This window comes from Acomys minous (genome assembly GCF_964271855.1).
Source record: "Acomys minous genome assembly, chromosome: 5".
NCBI lineage: Eukaryota > Metazoa > Chordata > Mammalia > Rodentia > Muridae > Acomys > Acomys minous.
The window spans coordinates 104,503,207-104,525,911 of NC_140494.1; the positions used below are offsets into that span (position 1 = coordinate 104,503,207).

Here is a 22,705-nt window from a genome sequence, read left to right on the forward strand (position 1 = left end):
AAAAAAAGACTGACAGGATTTCTATTGTTGTTTGGTGGTTGGTTTTTGATGGCTTGAGACACGGTTTCTTTGCATAGGCCTGGGTGTCCTGGAATTCACCATGTAAACCAGGTTGGCCTCAAACTCACAGAGATGTGCCTGCTTCTGCCCTCCAAGTGCTAGAATCAAAGCTGTGAACCACCATACCTGGCCGATACAGATTTTTTTTTCTCCCCGAGACAGGGTTTCTCTGTGTGACAGCTCTGTCTGTCCTGGGCACTCTCTCTCTCTCTCTCTCTCTTTTTAATTTTTAGTTTTATTTATTTATTTTATGTATATGAATGTTCTAGCTGAAAGTACACCTGCAGGCCAGAAGAGGGCACCAGATCTCATTATAGATGGTTGTGAGCCGCCATGTGGTTGCTGGGAATTGAACTCAGGACCTCTGGAAGAGCAGCCAGTGCTCTTAACCACTGAGTCATCTTTCCAGCTCGGTGGGCTCTCTTTGTAGACCAGGCTGGCCTCGAACTCAGAGCTCCGCCTGCCTCTGCCTCTCTGAGTGCTGGGATTACAGGTGTACACCACCACACCCGGCTGGTTTTTGTTTTTTAAAAAAGGCACTGCTTGACCTAAGAAGTCTGAGGCCATCCAGACCTCTGTTTCAGGAAGGAAGAAAGGGGGGAAGGAAGAAGGAGGGAGATGTGGTGATGGAACAGCTTCTACAGGTCCTTTCTTTCACTTGCCACCCAAGCACTGATTTCCTCTACCTATCTGTGTCCAGGATAAACCTAGATCCCTCTTTTTTTGAGCCTTAGCCAACCCTAGATCCCCACAGCCAACACTTCTGCCCTGGCTTAGATATTTGCTGTTTTTTTTTTTTCCCGTCTGCTATCTTAAGCCTTCACTTTGCTTTCTCAACTGTCCCTAAGGAGAAAGTCCTCCTCCTTAGGTTCCCACAAGGTCCACAGAATGGGGCACTCTCCTATAGGAAACCCGGGGTTAGGTGAGGTGACAGCTGCCCTGTGATCCACAGGGCTGGGATGCTGTTGCCTGCCCGAGCCTCCCATGCCACTATATAGTTAATGTGGGTGGAAGGGCTTGGGGTACAGCGCAGGCACTGGAAGGCGGAGGGCAGCTCCGTGCTCACCACCTGCTGCCTCCTGGCTCCAGTCAGCCTCACCCTGGACTCCATGAGCCGGCTCTTCTCTGCGTGAGCTTCCTTTAGCATCTTCTCCATTTCCTCAATCTTGCCCATGTCCAGGCCACTGGCACTAGGAAGGGAAGGGGAAGAGAGCGCGCGTCAAGTGAGCTCGGGGTTATGTGGCAGGGGCAGAGGGCTGGAGGTGGGAGGCACCTGGACATGTTGTCGGGGGAGCAGGCCGAGTTGCCCCCTGTTGAGATGCTAGTCTCCATGCTGTCCGAGCTCTCCAGGCTGAGGGTGTCGTAAGCGTGTTCGCCCTCCTCCCCGCGCTCCCTGCCTGCTGGCAGGTGGTGCAAGATGGAATGGTGCATGAGTGCAGGGAAGCCAGAGGGGCCTGCTGGAAAGGGCGCTGCACCATGCAAGGCATCCCACTGGCACTGAGCCTCCGCTGCAGCTTTCTGCTTCAGCTCAGCCAGCCGCCGACGCTGCTCCTCGATCACTTGGTGCCCTGTAGGAGAGGGACAGTGGGAGTCACCGTGAGCTCCTCACTCGCCGGGGGAGGGAACGCTGGAGCATCACAGACAGAGACAAAGCCAGGAGAGGCTAACACAGAGCAGCCCCTGCTCCACAGCTTCCTCATAGTTCCCACAGCCCCGGGCCGTGGCCTCGCCAACTGTGCGGTTGTGCAGGCCAGTGTCCACAGTCTGACTTCAGGCCTCTTTCTGTAGCCTGAGCACACACAGGGCACCAGAACTGCCCTAGCTGTGCCCAGGCAGCATGCCAGTCAGCTGTCCAAGCTCTCAACAGAGGCCTGTACAGATGAGCGGGGCACATGCACCCCCACTGTATCTCCTGGGGAGGGAGGGAGGGAGCTGGTGGGAACCCTTGGACAGTGCAGGTCCCCAGCAATGCAGAAGCAAGTGCAGCCAGAGCAGGAGAGAAAGCAAAGGAGCCTGGGAAGCACAGCTGAGGGCAACAGGGAGGGAAGCCAGTCAGGTACCCCCAGCTCAGCGAGGCCCGGGGAAGGGGGGGGGGGGCGGGGGGCGGGGCGGAGAGGAGTATGCCGGCAGGCAGCGGAGCCTGGGCAGAACACACCATGCTAATGTCAGGGCAGGGGCTGCCTGGCCAAAGCAATGTCCTGAACCAATGCTCTACCTGCTGGGTCGTCGGGTAGGAGGGGCTCGGCAGGAGGTAACTCGACTGGAGTGGGGGGGCCAGGGTAGAGGGTGCAGGAGAGAGACACAGAGGGGATAAGAGAGAGAGAGAAAGAGAGAGAGGCACAGACATGGGCTTTCAAAACAACTGAAACACACACAGGCACAGGACTCCTGTCTGAAGAGCCAGCATCTCGGGCTAACATTTCTAAGCCACCATCACATCCACCCCCACTGCTTCCAAAGTCGACCCTCTTTGGTCAACAACAGCTTCTCCTTATTGGATGGGCCCTCTACGATGTCACAGGTCCTCAGACCCTTCATCCCGGCCCTGGGGTCTTCTAAAAACGCCCAGGTAGATCTTCGTGAGACCATTTCTGCTCCTGTCCTGAGCCCAATGGCAGGAAACAAGTCCTGTGAGAGGGCTGAGCATGCGTGAGGTGACAAGAGGATCTGTCCAGGGAACGGAGGACGGGCCGGGATGGCATCACGGCCACTTACCCTTCTGCTGCAGGGCCAGCTGGCGCTTGGTCTCAATGTCCTGTAGCGTGGCTGCCAGATTGCGAGGAAGGCTGCTGGTGCCATTCTGGGCGAGCAGAGCACTCTGGGGGAGATGTAGGAGCACTAGTATTGGTGCTCCCCACTCTTAGCCCATGCCCCACATGGCTATCTCCATCCCCACCACCACACATGTCCTCAGACCTTTGGGGATGGACTACGGCCCAGGGTAGCCACGCTGAGCTGTGAAGAGGAGGACGAGGAGCCCGAGGAGGAGGGGAGTGGGCCGCTACGGGTCCGGGGCAGGGGGCTGGCCGCCTCACCATCCATCTTAGAGCGGTAAACCTGGAGAGGAAAGATACTGCCCAGTGATCCCCCAGCTTCCCCACTGGCTGCCACATCGTGGTACCTAACCCAGATGGGAATCCAAGGTACCACCCTGGCCCAGGGCCTCCCAGACCTTCTTATCTCCAGAAGACAACAGGGTTGAGCCTCCTGAGCTAGTACAGTGGGCAGATGCTACTGGCTAAGCCTCCTTTCCAGGCCTTTCCTCCTTGAGCCCATCTCCAGCCCAAGCCTGGATCTGACCCATGCAAGAAGTCAGTGTCAGCTGGGCAGAGCCGTGTAGGAGACTAAGTGGAGGCCAGGCTCCTGTTCCTAGCTCTGCCAGTAACAGACTGTGTGGTCTTGGGCCACATACGTCCCCACCCTGCCCTTGGGTGCTCTCCTACTCTGTAAAGCAAAGGGCAGAGCGCTACCCTAAGTAAGTAGCCACCAAAATCCCTCGTGGCGCTGACATGCGTCCGATCTGCTCTCTGAGATTGAGAGCTGAGTCTCCACACTGCTTCTTAGCTGAGTGGCTTGGCTGAGACTATTTTATTTTCCTCCATGTTTCAGCCTTTGATCTGTGCCCTGAGAGCTAGCACCATCTACCTCAAAAGCCTGTGGTTGGGATTCAAGGTATCAAAACTTGTGGAAGTCTCCAGCCAGCTGGGCATCCAGCAGAGGTAGGACACGCGTTTACATGAACCAAAATCCTCCCCGAGGGACTAGAGGATGTTCGCTGAGGTCACAGCCTCAGAGGTACAGCCCCTCCACTGAAGACCTAAGTTTGAAGGTGGAACTGTAAGTCCTAAGGCCCATCAGTGGAGCAAAGTTTGGTGGAAGACCACACAAGTACCCCTGCCTCCCACAGTCGGCAGATTGCTGGGCACTCAGATCTGACGGTGGTCACACAGGGTCACTGTCACTTCAGAGAACCTGCACTCTTTTCTGCCTCCAACTTACCCCTGGGAAGACCGGGAGAACAAAATGCCAGCAGCTTCCCTAGGTCACCCCAGTCCTAACTGCAACAGGACCACGGGCATGTCAAGCCCCTAGTCTGAGTGAGCAACTCTGGAGAAAACTCCCTCCCCATTGGTCAGTCTTTTTTTGTTTCTGTTGTTTTGTTTTGTTTTTCAAGACAGGGTTTCTCTGTGTAGACCTGGCTGTCCTGGACTCACTTTATAGACCAGGCTGGCCTTGAACTCACATGGAGCCACCTGCCTCTGCCTCCCAAATGCTGGGATTAAAGCTGTGTGCCACCATGCCCCGGACTGGTCAATCTTGACCCCCTTGGACTGAGGTGGTGCCCCATTCCCACCCCAGACACACGAGGCACTAGAACGGTCAGATGCTGCCCAAGAAAAGACCTTTGTTTCCCCCCTCTGGGCCCAGAGGAGCCTCCTTGCCCTGCTGGGCTAACCGCATGACCCTAGGTATGCATTGTGCCTGAAGGATTGGCAGCAGCGTGCTCAGAGCAGGCAGTGAGGGTTACCTGCAGCTGACGAGAAGCTTTGACAGGCAGAGGTGGGGGAGAGGAGCGAGGGGAGGCTGCAGCAAGGCCAGTCCCCAGCCCGGCCATCAGCTCCTGATACCACTGCTCTAAGTCTACAGCAGGAAGCAGCAGCTTCTCCATCTGGAGGGGTGGGGTGGGGGTGGGGCAGGGAGAGAGTGGAAGGGCCAAGACAGGAGAGGGAGAGATAGGAAGAAGAGAAAGAAGACGAGGAGGGGAAGGCAAAGGGAGGCCATGTCAGGGGAAACGGGAAGGGAGGTTTGAGGGAGGGAGGGAGGAGGGGGAGAGAGCGTGAGGAGAAGGAAGAGAAAAACAGTGAGACAACAATTGCGCTAAGTGTGCTAAGAGCAAAGAGAAAACAGTCAGGGCACAAGTTCCAGAGTACAGACTTGAGCTACATCAGCAGCCAGGCAGCCAGCACCTGCAGGCACCAAGCACAGCCCTAGGCCCTCAACCAGCTTAGAACACAGAGGCCAGCGAGCAGGGGCAACGCACTGTCACAGCAGCCGGGAAAATGGGGTGTGGCAAGGACACACAGGCCACCAACCTTAGATGAAGGCGTGATGGAAGCGAAGGAAGAGGAGGGCGGCATGGGAGGAAGGCGGGTGATGGGAACCAGGTCCTGGGTGGCAGAAGCCCAGGAAGGCAGGCCTGGCGAAGGGGTGGGGGGCACGGGCGAGGTACCCCACATCGCTTTTAGCTGCTCAAGCGTCACGTACTTGGGAGGAGGACAGCCACGGGAGGGAATACAAAAGGTTAATGGGAGGAGAACCCAAGAGATGAGCCCTGACCACTGGGGAGGGGAAGGGTCAGAGCACAGAGGGAGACCAAACCCTAGGAGAGAGAGAGCATTCTCTCACCAGGATTCTCTCCTTGGAGATCAGGAGGCCGGGTTTATCCCTCCCAGGCCATGAAGCGCTGAGGAGAGCTCCCAAAGTCCCATGGAAGAAAATGAACCACGTTCAACCCCCAATGATGCCAAGTGAAGACCCTGTTTGCCCCTGCCCCCCACTCAGGCTGAGAGGCAACTGAAGTCCTTCAGCATAGGTAGGCAAACTCTGTGGCTGATACCTCGCTGTCAGGCAGGGACTGGGGGAGCCTGTTGGGGCAGGTGGCAGACACATAGGGGTCCAAGCAAGAGAACAGCCGGAGAACCTGAGCCAGGCTCACAAACTCCCAGGGTGCCCAGCGTGGGAGACAGAGAAGACATAAAGAGTTTCAACCAAGTACTCGACACCCCACACTCCATGCCAGGCTAAAGTCATCACTTCATGTTGATGAGGAATCCAGAGAGGGGGAGGGTTACTCAGTAGCCAACTATGGCCACAGTGGCTGTGGGGAAAGTGAGCTTGCAAGGGGCAGGCAGTGGGGCTGGAGAAGACGGCTCAGAGGTTAAAAACACTGACTGACTGCTCTTCCAGAGGTCCTGAGTTCAATCCCCAGCAACCACATGACGGCTCACAACCATCTATAATGAGATCTGGTGCCCTCTTCTGGCCGCAGGTGTACATGCAGGCAGAGCACTGTATACATTAATAATAAATAAGCAAATCTTTAAAAAAAGAAAGAAAGAAAGAAAGAAAGAAAGAAAGAAATAGTGGCTGCCCCAGGAGAACCAACATAACCATCTATAAATTGACCCCAGAGAAGGCCCTTCCAAAAGCCCAATGAAAAGTAGAACCTAGATCCCAGAGCCCTTCTGCCTCTATTACACTGGGCATCCCCGGTTGGACACACACAGGCAGCATTAGGCACTAGTCACAGTGTCCCCCGAGGTCCCCAGGGGACGACCATCAGAGCAGGAGCAGGAGTGGTGGAGAGGCCTAAGCAAGACAAGCTCTGAGAAAACAGGTCTGGCCTTAGCAGACAGCAACTTCTGTCCCAACATAAAAACGGGCCCACTGGTCATGGAAAGATGTCAGCCCACTTCCCTAGAGGTCGGAGCACAGGGTCTATGGTTCTCCATCACCTGTCCTTAAGCCCTGAGGTTGTGTGGGTGCTGGTTGGCAACATGGAGCGTCACCAAAGCGAAGATCCCTAGGCTGCCTAGTCAGGGTGCCCAATCTAGCCCCAGAGACAGACTGTCTTCTGGGCTCAAGGAAAAAGGAGGCCGGGCCATAGTGGAGTATGTTGGGAACACTAAAGAATGGCATGCAGATTACATGCAAATTAAAATGCAAATCAGAGTGATTATTTTGCCAGGGCTGCCTAGGCACTCTGCGAATGACATGATAAGACACTCCGCGTAACCTCTCAATGGATAAGCCACGTGCCCTTCAGCCCTCCCTGGGAAGAGCTGGAGGCAGGAGTGTGCCGGGCAGGCAGGCAGGCAGGCGGCGGGCAAAGCAGAGCACGCAGTCAACCGGGTTACCTCTTGTGCTTTGGGACAGAGCTGAGTGGAAGCAGGAGGGGTTAAGGAAACAGAGGAGGGCCCGGCCTGAGAAGACCTTGGGGACAGGCCCAGAGCTGTGGTCTCCAGCCCCATCTCTGAGGACTCGGAGATGAGGAGCTGAGCCTATAAGAGGACACAAGGTGAGAGGCGCCCCATCTTAACGCTCAGCTCATCTCTACCCTGGCCCAGACCTAAAGTGCGTGGACAAAGAAGAAAGAAAGGTCAGGCAACCAACACGTCCTGACTGGACTTTCCACACCAGACGTAAAGATGTGGGGGAAGAACCATTCAGTTCAAGGCCCACTGCTAAGCTGAAAGCCCTGGCTCCAGACTGACGCCCAGGTGTTCCAAGGTAAGGCGCTCTAGACCCCGTATCCTCTTCAAGGGTAGGGCCACCCAGTCATGTACCTTACTAAATTCTGAGCTCTCCATCACCCCACCTAGGCCCCTGGGTCTCTCACATATACTCAGCCACCCAAAAGGGTGAGGTTCCAATGGCGACTAAAAGGCCGCTGGCCGTGGAGGGCTACAGGCCAGCCCCAGGGCCTTCCTCTTCAGATCTTTCCAGTTAAGGAGGTGCCCTGTACTCGTAGGTGCCACACCATGCTCTGGAGCTTCTCAGGAGCCCTCCCCCTGAGCCTAAAGCTGGGGGGAGGGGTTACCTCTTTGAGGGTGGAGGTGGTCTTCGGAAAAGGCCTTCCGCCCGTGAGTGAATGGTACCTCCTCTCCAGCACAGTCAGCTTCTCCTTCTCCTGGAGCCCAGAGCAGCAGGGTCAGAGACATGGCGGGGTCAGAGACAAAGGAGCGGGAGGGAGGACGGAACCCTGTGAGGGTCCACACCCCTACTCTCGTCCTAGCAATCCCACCCTGACTTTCCGTTCTCACCTCCCCTTACCCACTCCCAGCCCCTCAGGCCCCAAGGCCAGCTACCTTCTGCAGCAGCTGCAGGGTGGCATTCTTGTCGCGGGCCAGACGCTCTGACTCCTGTACTGCCTGGGCCCGGATCTGCCCAGCCTGACTGTCCAGTACAGCTAGGCGCTCCTGAGGAAACGGGATGAGATCAGGCCCTAGAGGGAACATAACTCAGGCCACAGCCTGTCTGATTCTCCTGTCCAGAGACTCAGGACGCTGTGGCTGTGAAGGTAACCGCCACTCTCTCCTGCTTGGCCTTAACTCACCCCAGGAGAATTCTGGCCAACAAGGCCAGTTCTTTTCTCTTGTTCCTCCCTCCCTCCTTTACCCAGTGGCCCCAGTGTCATCAGGCCTCATGAAACCAATCCCTTAGTCTCTATTTCCTAGCCCCATAGCCAATGGCTCCCAAAACTTGGTGACACTGCACAGTTAGCACCCCCCCCCCCCGCCTGCCCCCCCAGTGCCCCCGTCCATCCCCCTCTGCCATCACTGGAATCCAGGCTCTCTTCTTCCTGCCGGGCTTTGCCGGCTCTCTCACAATCTCTGGATCTACTCTACATCTCCCCACGTCTTCCTAAAATAACCTTTGAACCTTATTTGTATATCTGAATTTCCTAACCATCCTAAAAAATAATTCCATTATTATTTGGGTAATTTTTTTTTATTTGCTTGATCTTGGTTCTTCAGTCTTGCTATATAATCCAAACTGGCTTTAAGGTCACAGTTCAATCTAGGCTTGCTTTAACATACTCTGTAGCCCAGGCTGGCCTTAAACTAGACTTTGGAGTCTAGGCAAGCCTTGAACTCATAGCAATCCTCTTGCCTCAGGCTCCTGAGTTCTAAAACCACCATGCCCCACTTTTCCTTTGGTTTTGAGAAGAGGTCTCACGCTCCTTGGCCTGGGCTGGAACTCCTGGGCTCAAGCACTCTTCTTGCCTTTTCACCAGAGAAACTGGGACACATCCTTAGAACCGAGTGGGGACCATAGCACTGGCTCTTCAGTAACTTAAAGAACTCGGCATTCAAGGGCTGGAGAGATGGCTGAGGGGCTAAGCGCACTGGCCGCTCTTCCAGACGACCAAGACTCAATTCCCAGCACCCGCACGGCAGCTTACAACTTCCTCTAACTCCAGTCCCAGGGGACCCAAAACACACGTGGTGTGTACAGACACACATGTAGGCAAAACACACGTTCAGATAAAATAAACATGAAAACAAAACAGAACAAACAAACAAGACCTCAGCGAGGCCAGATCACCCCTCTCCTCAAAACCTTTCAGTGGCTCTTCACACACACACCCCTTGCCCAGCATTACATCACACACACACATACACCCCTTGCCCAGCATTACGTCACACACACACTCCTTGCCCAGCATTACGGTGCCCTGCCTGCTTGTCCATCCATGCACTCTGGCTCCACCATGTGTACTCTAAGCTGGGCCACTGTAGACTTCCTAGTCTGTCACTTTCGTCCCAGGAGCACCATCCAGGCCTTTTCCACTATTCCGAGGCTCCTCCTCTAAGGCCAGGCTGGGTACCACCACCTCCGCCTCCTCCCCAAAGCCTTCTTCGCCTGCCATTCCACTTCTGTGCTCCTGCCCAGGCATTCACGTTAGTCTAGATCCATCCACCTTTGCCTTACTGTGATCTGTGACTGTGTCTCCACCATTGCCCCGCCCTCTCTGTAAGACCAGGCACAAGACCAATGTCATTTCTGTCCCCATAACCCCAAGGGGGCTTAGCACAGTACCTGGCTCAGCAATCATGTGCTAAAAGAAAATAAAAATTTTTTTTAGGGGAAAAGATGAGAGCTAGGCAAAAATATGTTGGATTAATCTCAGGTAGTGTTCAACCATCACTCTTAGGGAACAGTACACAGGAGGAAGCACGAAGGGAGCTATCCTAAACTTGGGAGTCAACACACACACACACACACACACACACACACACACACACACTCAACCAACAAAAAACAAAGCAAACAAACAAACCCGGAAACAGCAGACAGGAATTCTCACAGTAAACAAAGCAAACAAACAAACCCAGAAACAGCAGACAGGAATTCTCACAGTGGCAGCCGCCACTTAGTGGGACCGTGGGAGGGCTTGGGGGTGCTGCAGAGTGGTTTTATCTGTCACTTCATCTAACCTCATGCAGCAGGGGCCCCTATGCCTCTTCTAGAGATGAGAACACGGCCATGTTTAGGAGCTAGGATAGTAGCTAGTGAGACATCCGGTCCTACTGGGACCAGCTCTCTGGGATTCCAAGGCCAGCTTCCTCAACCACTCTGAACCATAGTGGACAGATAAGTAGTGCTCCAGGGAAGACACAGCCCAAAGGGACTCTGCAGGTACAGGTGCAAGGGCTGGACAAAGCGAGGCCAGCTGATTTGGAGCTCCTGGCCACATTCTGTGCAGGCAAAGAGGAAGAGTGGTGAAGAAGTGCCAAGCCGGACCACGTATAGCACGGCAGACCCTGACTCTGAAGCTTGTATGCTGGAAGGTTCTGTGCAAACAGCTAGTTCCTGAGTCCCAGTGACCGGTCTATAAAATGAGGCGGTCCCCTATGAACAACACGAAAGAACCCAAGGGATGGTCCTAGCAGGGTAACCGCCACGTGAGCCTGGGGAACAGCTTTCTTCTTTCCTGCATCTCATATCAGAGGGGACATTTAAAAAACATATTTATTCCCTTTCTTTCACCGGCATTTGTGTGTCTGGGTGTATGGCTGTGTACCATGTGTGTATGGGAGCCAGGGAAGGTCAGAAAAGGTGTTGGATCCCCTGGGGATTATAGGAACCTAATGTGGGTCCTCTGGAAGAGCAGCCAGTGCTCTTAACAGCCGAGCCACCTCTCCAGTCCCCAAACAGCTCAGGGAAGGAAACCAGGGGTCTAGATTTATGATATCCAGGGGCTCTCTCTTACCAGATGGTCTGCAAGCCCCCAGCTCACATGCGAACCCCCCTCCCCAGACCTCACTGTCCTCACCTCCCACACTCACTCTAGCCAGGAAACTGTACATGAGCAAATGGTCTATGGGCCTTTGACATGGGTATCTGTCACAGACTCGGGCATCACATGAGCCACCTCCCTAACCCTTTCCTGTAACACATGCCCCCATCTTCTGTCACTGCCCATGCCTGGTGTGGCTGAGCTCTACAGCTGCAGCAAATCAGAACTGACCATCTTCTCACTTTGCAAAGAGTCACCCCTGAGCTGGAGCTATCCTAGCATCCGGACCTGAGGTCTCGGTGTGTATACCTGCACTTCCTACTGCTCTAGAAGGCTGTGGGGAGGGATGGAGATTTAGCCCAACGCCAGATACGTGTTTAGCACACAGGAGGCCCTGGGCACCTCAGCTACAGTCTCCTCCTCCGTCTCTACTCTCCATTCCTGGACAAACCTAGCTATCCTTGCTGAGCCCTGTCCACCATCACAGTCTGTTCCGCCTTTGCATATTACTCGCCTTCACTTTCACTGAGAGTCTTTTTGTGTGGTTAACTTTTGTAAGTCAGGCTGTGATTCTACCCCGGGGGTCACTAGCCTCCTCCATCCTGCCCCAGGGCAGTCTATGCACACCTTCCTCTTGGTCACGCTGCGCAGCAGCTCAGCCTTGCTCCGCAGCAGTCCCTGGCCGGCCAGCTCCCTCTCCTCCTCCACTCGACTCTCTCGCTCCAGCTGCTGGAACTCCAGGTCCTCAAAGAGCTTTGTCTCAGTCTCTAGAGCATCTGCCTCCTTCAACGACAGCGACATCGCAGTTGGGTGGGGGATACTCTCAAAACCACTCTGGGCCAGGCAGGCCAGGCCACAGAGCCATGAGTTATGGGGACGATGGGGGGGGGGCGCTGGACCCGGGGAAACTAGGGAAGGAAGTGGCCCCACCGCCCAACTCCCTCTGTTCATTTAGCTGAGCCCTTTCCGCGGACACCAAGGTCTGCAGCGCTGATCCCCACCCAACCTTGCCGGTCCCCTTTCAAGCCACTGCACCGTCCCAGGTGTCCGGCAAGAGCTGCCCCACCGCTCTCCTGTCTTCGGTCTGGGCGGTGGCCCACGGGGGCCGGGGGAGGGGGCTGGTGGAACTGACCCTTCTCAGCTGCTCCTGTAACTGTTCCCGCACTGACTCGGGGCAGTTATCGAGCTGCGTCTGGAGCTCGGCGTAGAGCGCCTGGCGGGCCTCCAGGTGCCTCCGTCCCGCGGCCAGCTCCGCCCTCTCCTGGTCGGCGGGAGGGGAGGGAGGCGGGGCACAGGGGAGAGAGAACACACACTCCTCAACTCCGGCCCAGCGAGGGGGGCAGGGGTGGGCACGGGGGTACACCAGGAGTAGGGGGTGGGGGTGGGGCAAGCACCGAGACGGAAGAGCGCAGGAGAGGAAGGAGGGCACGTGGGAGGCAAGGGGCAAGGAGCAGAGGTGTAAGACAGGACGCAGGGCAGGGGACGGTGTGACAAAGGCAGAGGTGTGGGGGCAGGGTGGAAATGTTGGTCCCTTTAGAAATGTTTAGGCGGGTCCTAAGACTGGACCTTTCATTTGCGCTCCAAACCAAAGTCAGCTGACGCAACATGGCTAGAACAGAGAGCCTCGAACTCTACCACTGTCCCGAGACCAAAATTTAACCCTGGGGAAAATGGGAGTAGCGGGAAGGGTTAAATCCAGGAGTTGAGAGTAACCGAGGCGCTCAAGACGTTAGAGTTACAGCGGTGAGGCAAGGGGACCCCAGCCCAACCCCCATGGCCTCCCTCCCCTCCTGCCCAGGGTGGGGGTGGGGTGCCAGCAAAGCAGGCTGAACTTCAGTAGGGATGAGGGTTGCAATTAGTTCGGCCCGTTGCCATGGTAATAGGAGCCCCAGGAGTGGATACACAGAGGAGGTGGATGGCTCTGTCTGGGGCGAGATGACACCTCTGAGGGCGGAAAGGGGGACGAGGGGAGGAGTTGGTGAGTCACCCCTCCGAAGGACAGGCAGAGGAGAAACTGTGATTACTGATTCCAAAGGCAGAGTGGGGCCATGGGCTGGCAGCTGGAAGGGAAAGTCAAGGGAACCTTCCCAACACCACCACCGTCATCACCATCACCACCACCGCTACCATTTTCACCATCACACCTCAAACACCTGGACCGGAGGGAAGGCAAAGTCCAGGCCTCTGGGCAATCTCTGTTAAGAGAGGCTAGCCAGATTGCTTGTGGAACAGCTTACCGCTAAAACTACACCCTATGCTGCACCTGCCCAGCTCACCTACCCATCCCAGACCTTGATCGGGCCAGTCCTGAGGTCTAGACACCTCTGCCTTTAAATTATCCAGTGTTCTAGGTGGCCTCCAAGAGTAGGAGGAGGGAGGGGACCATCGGAGTTCAGGGAATCAAGGATGGGTAACCACTCAGTAGGCAGAAAGGCCCTGTTCGAGCCCACACGTGGACCTCTTTACCACTCAGCTTCTGAGGGCTAGGCAGGAGGGACAAATAGCTCATTCCACCTCAAAACCTCTGCCCTTCAGGGAGCTGCAAACATTCTGGAAGCAGCAGCCCCGACCCTTTCCAGTAGGAGGCGCTGTTTGGGCAGGGCAGCTCTTTGGCCATGAGTACCTCCACCAAGACGCAGGCACTCAAGCACACACGCAGGCATGCACGCACCCACCCTCACACCCCTTCCTGCCAGTGCTCCACCAAGCAAAGTTTAGCTGTGCCTTCCTGCCAGCTCCTTTCTGATAATGGGGTCCCACGCCAAGAAAAGGGGGCAACATTAGAGGGGAGAGGCCAGGGGCACAAAGGCACCCATGGGAGTTAGTAAAGCTGGCATGACTCAGCCCTGCCTGGGTGGCCTGGCAGTTAGGGCATGCGGAGAACCCAGGACAGTGATTAGAAGGGGGCGTTAGTGCAGGCCTGGTCGGCAAGCATATGGTTAATCTGGCACAGAATCTGGGAGTGTGGTTTTGGGGGCCAGAGCCAAAAGCTCCATTTAAAAAAAAAAAAAAAAAGGAGTGGGGGCAACAAAATTTTAAGATCCTCAAAATTGAGAACAAAAGGAAGAAAAGTCTCAAAAAATAATCCAGAAGAAGTAAACCTCTTAGAAAAATACTGTCAAATCCAGAAATAGATGAGCCCTCTCCACTTCAGGGCTTTGGGCACGCGGTTGGGCATCTTGGACATGGCTGGCATAACCCCTGTGGGACGGAGCAGCCCCTGAAGACTGGCAGGCAATCTGAAAGGGGCAGGGGCAGAGCTGGGACCATCTGGGATGGGAGGCTGCAGACCCTGATGATAGGAAACAGAGGCCTGTGGGCCATCTCCCAAAGACCACATCCTACGCCCCTGAGGCATGCTGGAGGGAGGTTTCTCCTCAGGGTAGGTCCCAAACCTGAATCATGCCCCACCCCACCCCCCAACCCCAGCAGCAACCGTCCGTCCTTCAGGTTGTGCTCAAACTGCCCAAGAAAGGGCTTTGGCACTTCCTAGAAGAACCACGCGGGCGCCAGAGTTGACAGCAACCCAGGCAACCAGCGGTAGCACAGAGATCTAGGTAAGTGACAGCTCAGACACCAGCCCAGCCCCTGGCAGTACCGTCTAAGCTTGTATCTTCAACAGAGAACAAGGTCCCCTGTCCCTGGAAGGGCTACAGAGACCTCTTGGTGTGCAGGATAGATGCTGAGGCATGGACAGCCCTAGGGAAGGCGCTTCTCCCTTCTCTTCTGGGCCACTGGTCGCCGGGTATGGTTACCTTGTCCCTCTCCTTCTGGATGCCTGTCTCCAAGGCCACCAACTTCTCCTGCAGCTGGTCCACCGCCCTTTGTTCTTTCTGCAGCAATGCTCGCTCCGCCTCCCTCTCCCCCTGCAGCAGTGCCCTCTCCATTTCAGCCTAGATACAAGACACCAAGACCCTCAAGGCAGGGGACTCAAGGGGCGGAGGCTGGGGGAGGGGAGGGGTACCCATCCCAGGGCCTGCACTATGTCCCAACCACCTCACCTCTCGGGCTGCCTCCTGCAGCTGCTGTTCCAGCTCCTTCACTCGGACTTTCAGCTGTTCTACCCGCCCCAGAACCTGAGCACGCTCCTCTTCCACGGCCAGCACCTCTCCTTGGAGCTTCGTGCCAGGAGCATCTTCATTCTGAAGAGGAAGAGAGCGCCCATGTAAGAAGACTAGAACCTTCCAGATCAGACTATCAGGGCAGATAATAACGCATTTCCTCAAAGCACCTGGAAGGGTTAACCAGACTAAAAACAAGAGGCTACTTTCCTCCCAGCTGGGGAGCTCAGCTATAAGCTATAAGGAAAATATTTACTGGAGTGCCAAGGTTGGGTGAGGCCCTACGGAAAGACAGGTCATAAAAGCACATTTATAGCTTGGGAAAATCATGGTCACCTCCTTTTCCTCTTTGCCCCTACAGTTCTTCACGTCTGGTCTCATCCAAACCTTGACCCTTTCACTACCCCTTCAGCCCTGGCACCGCCCACTGGCACCGCCCACTGGCACCGCCCACTGGCACCTCTGAGGCCCCCTCACCTCCTGCTGGGTGCTCTCTGTACTACTGCACTCCTCTTTGAGATTTTCTTCATCTGAGCGCTCCATGCTCTCCCACAGGCGCTGGGAGACACTTCCAGACTCGTCACCGCTCCTCCCAGGGACCACTATGGCTCCTGCCAGGCCTCTTGAGGGTCTCCTGCCTGCCAATGCCAATGCTGCAGTGGCCTCTCCAATACTGGGCAGTTCCCCAGCCTCAGGTCCCCCGTCGGCTCGGCTGTACTCGGCACACAGGTTCAGGATGGTCTCTAGGCGCTGGCGTTCCTGGGGACAATGGACGGTGCAGAACATGAGGAACAAGTCTGAGACCCAGTGGTGGCGCAAGCCTTTAATCCCAGCACGGGGAAGGCAGAGGAAAGTTGATTACTGTGAGTTTGACACCAGCCTGGTCTACAAAGCAAGTCCAGGACAGCCAAGGCCTATCTCAAAGAAAAAAAAAAAAGTCTAAGACCCCATGTGGCTTGAGGCAGAGTGTGTTGAACACTAGGGACTCTAGGCCTGACATCTGAGGCTAGCCACAACCTTAAGATCTTTGGGAAACCAGGTGTGGTGGTGTACAGCTTTAATCCCAGCACTCTGGAGGCTGAGACCGGCAGATCTCAGAATCTGAGGCCAGCCTGGGCTACATAGTGAGATTCAGGCCAGCCAGCAAAAGACTACGTAGTTGACCCTGTCTTTTGTTTTGTTTTGTTTTTCCAGACAGGGTTTCTTTATGTAGCCTTGGCTGTCCTGGACTCACTTTGTAGACCAGGCTGGCCTCAAACTTACAGAGATCTGCCTGCCTCTGCCTCTCGAGTGCTGGGATTAAAGGTGTGCACCACTACCGCCCAGCTTAAGACCCTGTCTTTAAAAAAAAAAAAAAGTACGGGAGACAGAGGGAAAGAAGGTTCTTCACAAGCAGGCAAGGGAACGTGGCCATATGCCACCTGTCCACATGGCCAGCTCCTCCCATCTTCCTGTTCACTTTCCCTTTTCATTCTACCCTAGGATGAGGCTTTTTCAGAGTCACACAGAGACACATCCACACACACATGGGGACATAAAGGGGTAAGCAGCCTAAAGACCATAACAAAGCTGGGCGGTGGCGGCAGCGCGTGCCTTTAATCCCAGCCCTCGGGAGGCAGAGGCAGGGGTGACAGTGGGGTGGAATCTCTCTGTGAGTTCAAGACCAGAATGGTCTACAGAGCAAGTTCCAGGATGGCTAGGGCTACATAGAGAAACCCTGTCTGGAAAAACCAAAAAGACTGTCATTAAAGACACAGAGCCATCCAGGTGCTCATGTTGACACGGGTACAAATACTACAGGCACAAGGGCACATGGATACACTGGTCCTGTCACATAGGCACACACAGACACTCAATGTGCCCTGGGGGGGGGGCAGGGGAATACATCAGCATTAACAGGTAGGTACACACAAAGACACCAGCCCTGACATGCATGCACACAGAGATAAACATAGTCTACATACAGCTGGGTAGACCACCTGCAGACAGACAGGGCTGGAAAACAGGCCATGGGGGCCATAGGACCTGACAGTCCAGACACATAGAAAAGGCAGAAAGGACACTGTCTTTCCAGTCCCACTTCAGCCACTTCAGTCACCCAGGCAGCCAACCCTTTGCTCATTAAGGCAACATGAACTAGCCAGGTATTGAGCAAAGACTCTGTGGCCTACCAATCTATTCTCCCACTATAAATGCAGACACAGACATGGTCCCCTCTCAGGTGCCCAGGACGTGAGGAACTACGGCAGTCGCGGTCCTGGTTTCCTCTGTCCTACTCATTCATCAGTAACACCCGAGCCCTGACTTTCAAACCCAGAGCCCTAAGGTGCTCTTTGGGGGTCTCTGACATCAAGTCTCTCTCACCGCCTACATTGTGGCCTCAACTTCCCATCCCGCAACAACTTACCCAGTTTCCTTCCTGCTGCCTGCCCAGTTCTGTGGCAAAAAAAAAAAATCCAGGAACCAAGCCTCAGCACCCAGGAGGTTGGGCCAATGCCTCACCCCCGCCCTAGGACCCAGATAAGCAGCCTGGCTCAGGTGGGAGGGGCAGGGCGCAGCAGGCGGCGGCCTCTGACTTAAAGTGGCAGGTGGGGCAGGTTGGGGCTGGTGGTGAGGTGTGTACCTGTTTGAGGGGGGATGGGGGTGGGGAGGCTGGGCCCAGCACTGACTATGCCAGGCTCACCATCCCTCTCGGGATGAGGACCCAGAATCGCCAAAGCACAAAAGTGATGAGAAGACGTGACAAAGAAAGACCAGGGGTCCTGACAAGTACACTGCCCCACACACATCCTCACCCCAAACTAACCAGTCTCTTCTCAGATTCTTCAGACAAATGTCCTCCTCAAACCAATTCCAGGGTACCCAAGGCCCCCCCCCCCCCCGCCACCAAACCCTGAACTTCTGTTCTCAAGGCGAGGAAAGGATAATCTATGTTCTTGTCTGTGGGCTTTGAGCCTGCACTCAGCAAGCAGCCAATGCCCCTGGAGCTCCCTATGCTATTTGGGGGAATCCCTGCCCCCTCCAAGCTCAGATGCCATCTCTAGGACAGCTGCCCAGAACCACACCCAGACTCGGTAGCACCCACATTTATGCACGCAGACACATACAATCACGGAGGCCGTCGGGGGTGGGGGGTGGGGCTGCCCACCCTGTTTTTCCCTCTTCCTTAGTACCATACTCTTAGAGAGCCCACCTGGGCCAGAGTAAGCAATTCACGCCCATTTGTAGATGCCAAAGAGAAGAAAGGGGGACCAGAACCTTCCTAAATAACGAGGTGCTTGCTGTGTAAGCCTGATGACCTGAGTCTAGTCCCTGGAACCCAAGGAAAAGTGGGAAGGAAATGGCTCCACACTGTTCATTGTGACATAGGTCTCCAACACACACACACACACACACACACACACACACACACACACACACGAAGACCCCTACTTCCCCACAGTCCAGGCATGGTGGGTGATGCATGTGTGAAATCTCAGTACTCAGGAGGCAGAAGAAAGATCATGAATTCAAAGCTAAACCTGGACCACACAGCAAGTGTGCAGCCACACTGGGTTACACAGTAAGACCCGTCTCACAGGACCTAGAAAAAAAAAAAAGTACAAGGAGAGAAAAATAATTCTAGGGCTGGGATATAGCTCAATGGTAAGGTGCTGTTCTGACAAGCCAAAGGTCCTGGGGTTCAATGCCTAGCACCTTACACGGAATAGGCCAAATCACTGCTCCTCTCTGGGCCTCGGCCTCAAAACCTGCTTTTCAAACTTGGGGGTGCCGCACGGCTTCACCGTAAATGTGATGTGTTTTCCTAAAATATTCCTAAAATACTGTGCTCAGGTAAACAATATGAACCTAATTCACCCACCAGAACAAATGATCTGCCACAGAATAAATGCTAAATCGGCAAGATTTTAAAACAAAGCCTTAGGGCTTGGAAAGACGGCTCTGGTGGTAAAGCTCTTGAAGACTTGATCCGCCCCCCCCCCCCCAGTCCCCAGTAATTCCAGTATGGGGGAAGGCAGAGACAGAAGATCCCTGGGACTTGCTGGCCAGCCGGTTCAGCTAAATTGGAATGCTTCCGTTTTAACGAGAGACTGTCTCAAAAAAGAAGGACAGTGAAGAGGAGCTGAGGAAGACACTCTCCACTTATCTCTGGCCTACACGGAGATACACACCTGCACGTGCATGCACACACACATGCAAAAATAAACTCTAAAAAGCCTTAGAGATGTCAAAAGAGATATGGTCTCTTATCCTGACGGTCTATCCCGAAGAAGCCCAGACCGGGTACACGGCCCCTCCTGCTCTGCCAGCTGGCCTGCCCACACCCTGGCAGAGGCGCTGCCTTTGGGCAGCAGCAGCCTCCCTGGCAGTGGCTCACCAGCCTCTCCATCTCCTGCTCCCGGAGCCGCTCCTGGCGCTGCCGTCGGTGGTACTCCAGGAGATCGTCCTCATTATCACTGATCTCTGTGATGCTATTTTTCCTCTCCCTTGGGATGGGTACCCGCAAGTCTCCACTGGAGAGCTTCCTCTGAGCACGGGGGCTCTGACGAGGTGAAGGCCCAGTAAGAGAGCCCAGACTGTAGGCTGGGCTCAGCCTGCCGCTGAAGCTGCCCTTGCGAGGTGCCAGGGACTCCCCGAGTGTGGGCGAGGGACTCCGAGTCCTGCGGCCCCGTGCTCCTAGAGTCAGGGAAAAGTCTTCTGTGGAAGTCCCGTGGGCTGCCCAGCGCCGGGGGCGGGGACTCTCTGCCACTTCCCTGCTTAGCTTGGGGTCTGGGGTAGTCCGGGCTGGCAGTGGGGACAGAGCCCTTCGAGACAGAGATGGACTCAACGGTGGTAGTTCTCGCATACTGTCCAGGCCCCGCCGGCCCAGGCGGGGACTCTCCGGAGGCTGGAGTGTACGAGTTGCTGACCCATCTGAAAATGTTCGGCCCACCAGCTGTCGGGAGGGGCTGGTTGTCAGCACTCGCTCTGTGCTTGGGGGCTCACGGAAGGGACTGGGAGGGCGGTCCTGGAGTGTGCCGATCTTGTTGCGGGGAGCAGGAACTGGGGGCTGGAACTTGGGGCTGCTAGGAATACTGGTGGCTTGGCTGCGGGCACCGGGAGATGGATATTCACTCAGGCTGATGGCCACCACAGGCAACTGCCCACCTAGCCGGGGGCTCTCAGTGGTTCTGCGGGCCTCAGCCAAGACTGTGGCTGCAGGACTGTCCGTCAGAAGACCCCGGAGACCAGGGCTGGGAGGTCTCTCATGACCCCCTTTTCTGCCCAGCCGGGGACTTTCAGAGGAGTGGGTACCACTTGGCCGAGCCTGTGGGGGTTGCAGAGCCAAATGGTAGCTGGAGGAACGTGCAGGCACCAGTGGGGGCACAGAAGGCCCTGGCTCCTGCCCACTGGGTGAGTGGCTGGCACAGCTTCCACTGCTGGCTGGGGAGGAAAGTGGAGAGAAAGCTGGAGAGGTGTTCTCGTAGCTGGAGCCCACAGACATGGCACCGGGGCTGGTTGCAGGGGACAACAGGTAGCGCCCACCATTAGCCACTGGTGACAGTGGCGACGTGGCGGCAGGCTTCTTGCCAGCTGCTCCAGGCTCCTCTAGCACCAACGAGTCCATGATTTCCTGCAGGTCCTTCTCAATAGAGCTCACCAGGGAACTGTGGCTGACACAGGCTGAAGGTCCCCGGGTCACAGGCTGTGCTGCTGTGTGGTTCCCATTGACCAGGCTCTCTGATTCGGCTGAGGGGAAATGCAAAGAGGCCTCAGGCTCTGATTGTTGGTTTGAGGGAGCCACACACATGCAGAAGCAAGTAGAGTACCACACAACCAAATCCTAGGGCAACGGGGCCGCGTCGGGCCGTGTCGGTTCTGGAGAAGGAGCCAGGAGAGCTAAGTTCTGGCACCAGCCCCACTCTGCCACTGACCTGGTTCTGCAACCTTACCCAAACCCTTTTGCCCTGTGTTCCCTCCTCCTATAAAGGCAGATGATAGGCAGGGCCTTCCTGGCTCTAAGCCGAATGACTCAGGACAATACCAGGTACGCACTCCTTAGTTGTTTCCAATGCACCCCGACACTACAATCCTCCTTGCTTTGGCTTTCCCCCAACTTTCTGTGCCTCTCTTTTAGGAGTAGGCACACTGCAGAAAAGATGGGGATACACTGTAGAGCTGGCCAGAAAGTTCCAAGTCTTCTTAGTCTAAGAAGCCACCAGAGCCTCTCAATGCGACAGTCGGAGGCTGGGGGGGGGGGGGGGGGGCGTGGCCCGTGAGCAGTGGGTGGTACCAGCTTATCAAATCCAACACAGGAGAAGAATCTGCTAATGGCCTGTGCCTGGAAGCCTGGCCAAGGAGCCTCGAGGTATATAGCTCAGTGTCTCTAATTATTCCATTAAGCCACACCAGCAAGAACTGGCTTTCGCATGGCTCTAGCCCTCCTTTGTCCACCAACCAGGAACTAATACACAAACAGCTAAAGGAGTGACTTGACCAGACTGGGTTGGGGGCAAAGTGAGCCCCCAGGCACTGAAAGACATAGGTGTAGGGCCTGAAGAAAAGAATTGGTTTCCAAGACTGCATTTGGGTCCCTGAACCAGTCGGGGGGGGGGTGCCCCACATGCTTCCAGTGACTACTTGCCTTTTACTGCAGGTCACTAATAACCATCCCTTCAAGAGAATCGAACACACAAGCTCACCTGTCACAGAACCAGCATTGGCCCCTCTAGTCCCGCAGCATCTGAATCCCAACGCAGAGCCTGCTAGCTTCCCCCACTGCACCCCGCCCCCTAAGCAGCTGGCTTGAGGGACCTGTGTTGATTCCTAGAACAATCACCAATTCTCTTCTATGGATCAATAATTCACACATAAACTGCAGCTGTTCTCTGAGTCATCGGTCAACATGGCGTGGCCTGAGGGTTGAGCAGCAGCGCCTCAGGATGCTATCACCAGCAGGTGGGACCCCTCAGAGGCTACTGAGGGTTCATCATAATAATCAGGCCCCCTTGAGTGATGACACAAGAGGACCAGGGTCCCAGACGCTGAGGGGTGCCTTCCAAGGCGGTAGGTAGGGTTTCAGGCTAACAGAACCTCAAGACACATGACTTCCTGGTTTGAGCCAAAAAGCACTGCCTTGGATCTTTTCCAGTGGCCCTACGGCCTAGCATTCTCCACCAGCCCATGGCAGGTGGCAGTGAGCCCAGACCGTCGGTATTGTCCTGCCCTAACACTCCAAGAGTGGTTGGAATGGGCAAAGACACATGTCCAAGGGGTGCCACTTACCCCGCCACCTGCCTCAGCTGGACACTTACCAGGGCCAGGGTTGTAGGAGGGCGCTGGGGCCCGACCCCCTGCTGGAATCATACTCTTCATCCACTTGGCTTCAGCTGGGTGGTTAAAGCGCAGGAAGGTGGACTGACCCAGACATAACATGCAGCCTGCAAAGAAAGCAATCGCTTAGAATAGGCAGGCAGGGACAAAGCCACCACAGCCCCAACACTAGCGCGCTTACCCTCAGCTCCCAAGAGCCATCTCGTCTGGACTCAGTGTCCAAGCAACACACCTATCTGTCCCGCCTCTCGGCAATGGAGCCCTGAGATGCGCACAAATCAGGGTAGGAACTGGCTGGTAAGTTCCCCCAAAATGGAGTCCTATTGTTAGCTCTGAAATCTTCAGGTGACACCACTACACCGCCAAGCTAGTTTTCTCATAAAAACTGAACATTTGATATTACCAGATCTCCCAGGGTTAACTAATAAGACTGTATTTGCAGGCAGGAGAGATGGCTCTGCAGTTA

General features: G+C 55.4%; 1 protein-coding gene across 32 annotated transcripts in view; it reads right to left on the reverse strand.

The window, feature by feature from the left end:
- Positions 1-22,705, reverse strand: part of PHLDB1 (pleckstrin homology like domain family B member 1) — a 51,410-nt gene that overhangs the window by 12,186 nt on the left and 16,519 nt on the right. For 2 of the 32 annotated variants that reach the window (XM_084784223.1, XM_084784249.1), the window contains exons 5-21: positions 22,221-22,346; positions 19,304-20,655; positions 15,403-15,684; positions 14,866-15,006; positions 14,620-14,757; positions 11,997-12,125; positions 11,492-11,647; positions 7,929-8,039; positions 7,661-7,750; positions 6,978-7,121; positions 5,154-5,324; positions 4,589-4,729; positions 2,977-3,117; positions 2,776-2,878; positions 2,276-2,320; positions 1,334-1,628; positions 1,127-1,250 (exon numbers count right to left, since the gene is read on the reverse strand). In XM_084784223.1, coding sequence (XP_084640349.1) covers positions 1,127-1,250; positions 1,334-1,628; positions 2,276-2,320; positions 2,776-2,878; positions 2,977-3,117; positions 4,589-4,729; positions 5,154-5,324; positions 6,978-7,121; positions 7,661-7,750; positions 7,929-8,039; positions 11,492-11,647; positions 11,997-12,125; positions 14,620-14,757; positions 14,866-15,006; positions 15,403-15,684; positions 19,304-20,655; positions 22,221-22,346 — 3,689 coding nt within the window. The remainder of the gene's footprint in view (positions 1-1,126; positions 1,251-1,333; positions 1,629-2,275; positions 2,321-2,775; positions 2,879-2,976; positions 3,118-4,588; positions 4,730-5,153; positions 5,325-6,977; positions 7,122-7,660; positions 7,751-7,928; positions 8,040-11,491; positions 11,648-11,996; positions 12,126-14,619; positions 14,758-14,865; positions 15,007-15,402; positions 15,685-19,303; positions 20,656-22,220; positions 22,347-22,705) is intronic. The other 30 variants (XM_084784233.1, XM_084784230.1, XM_084784227.1 and 27 more) reach the window with 26 other exon arrangements.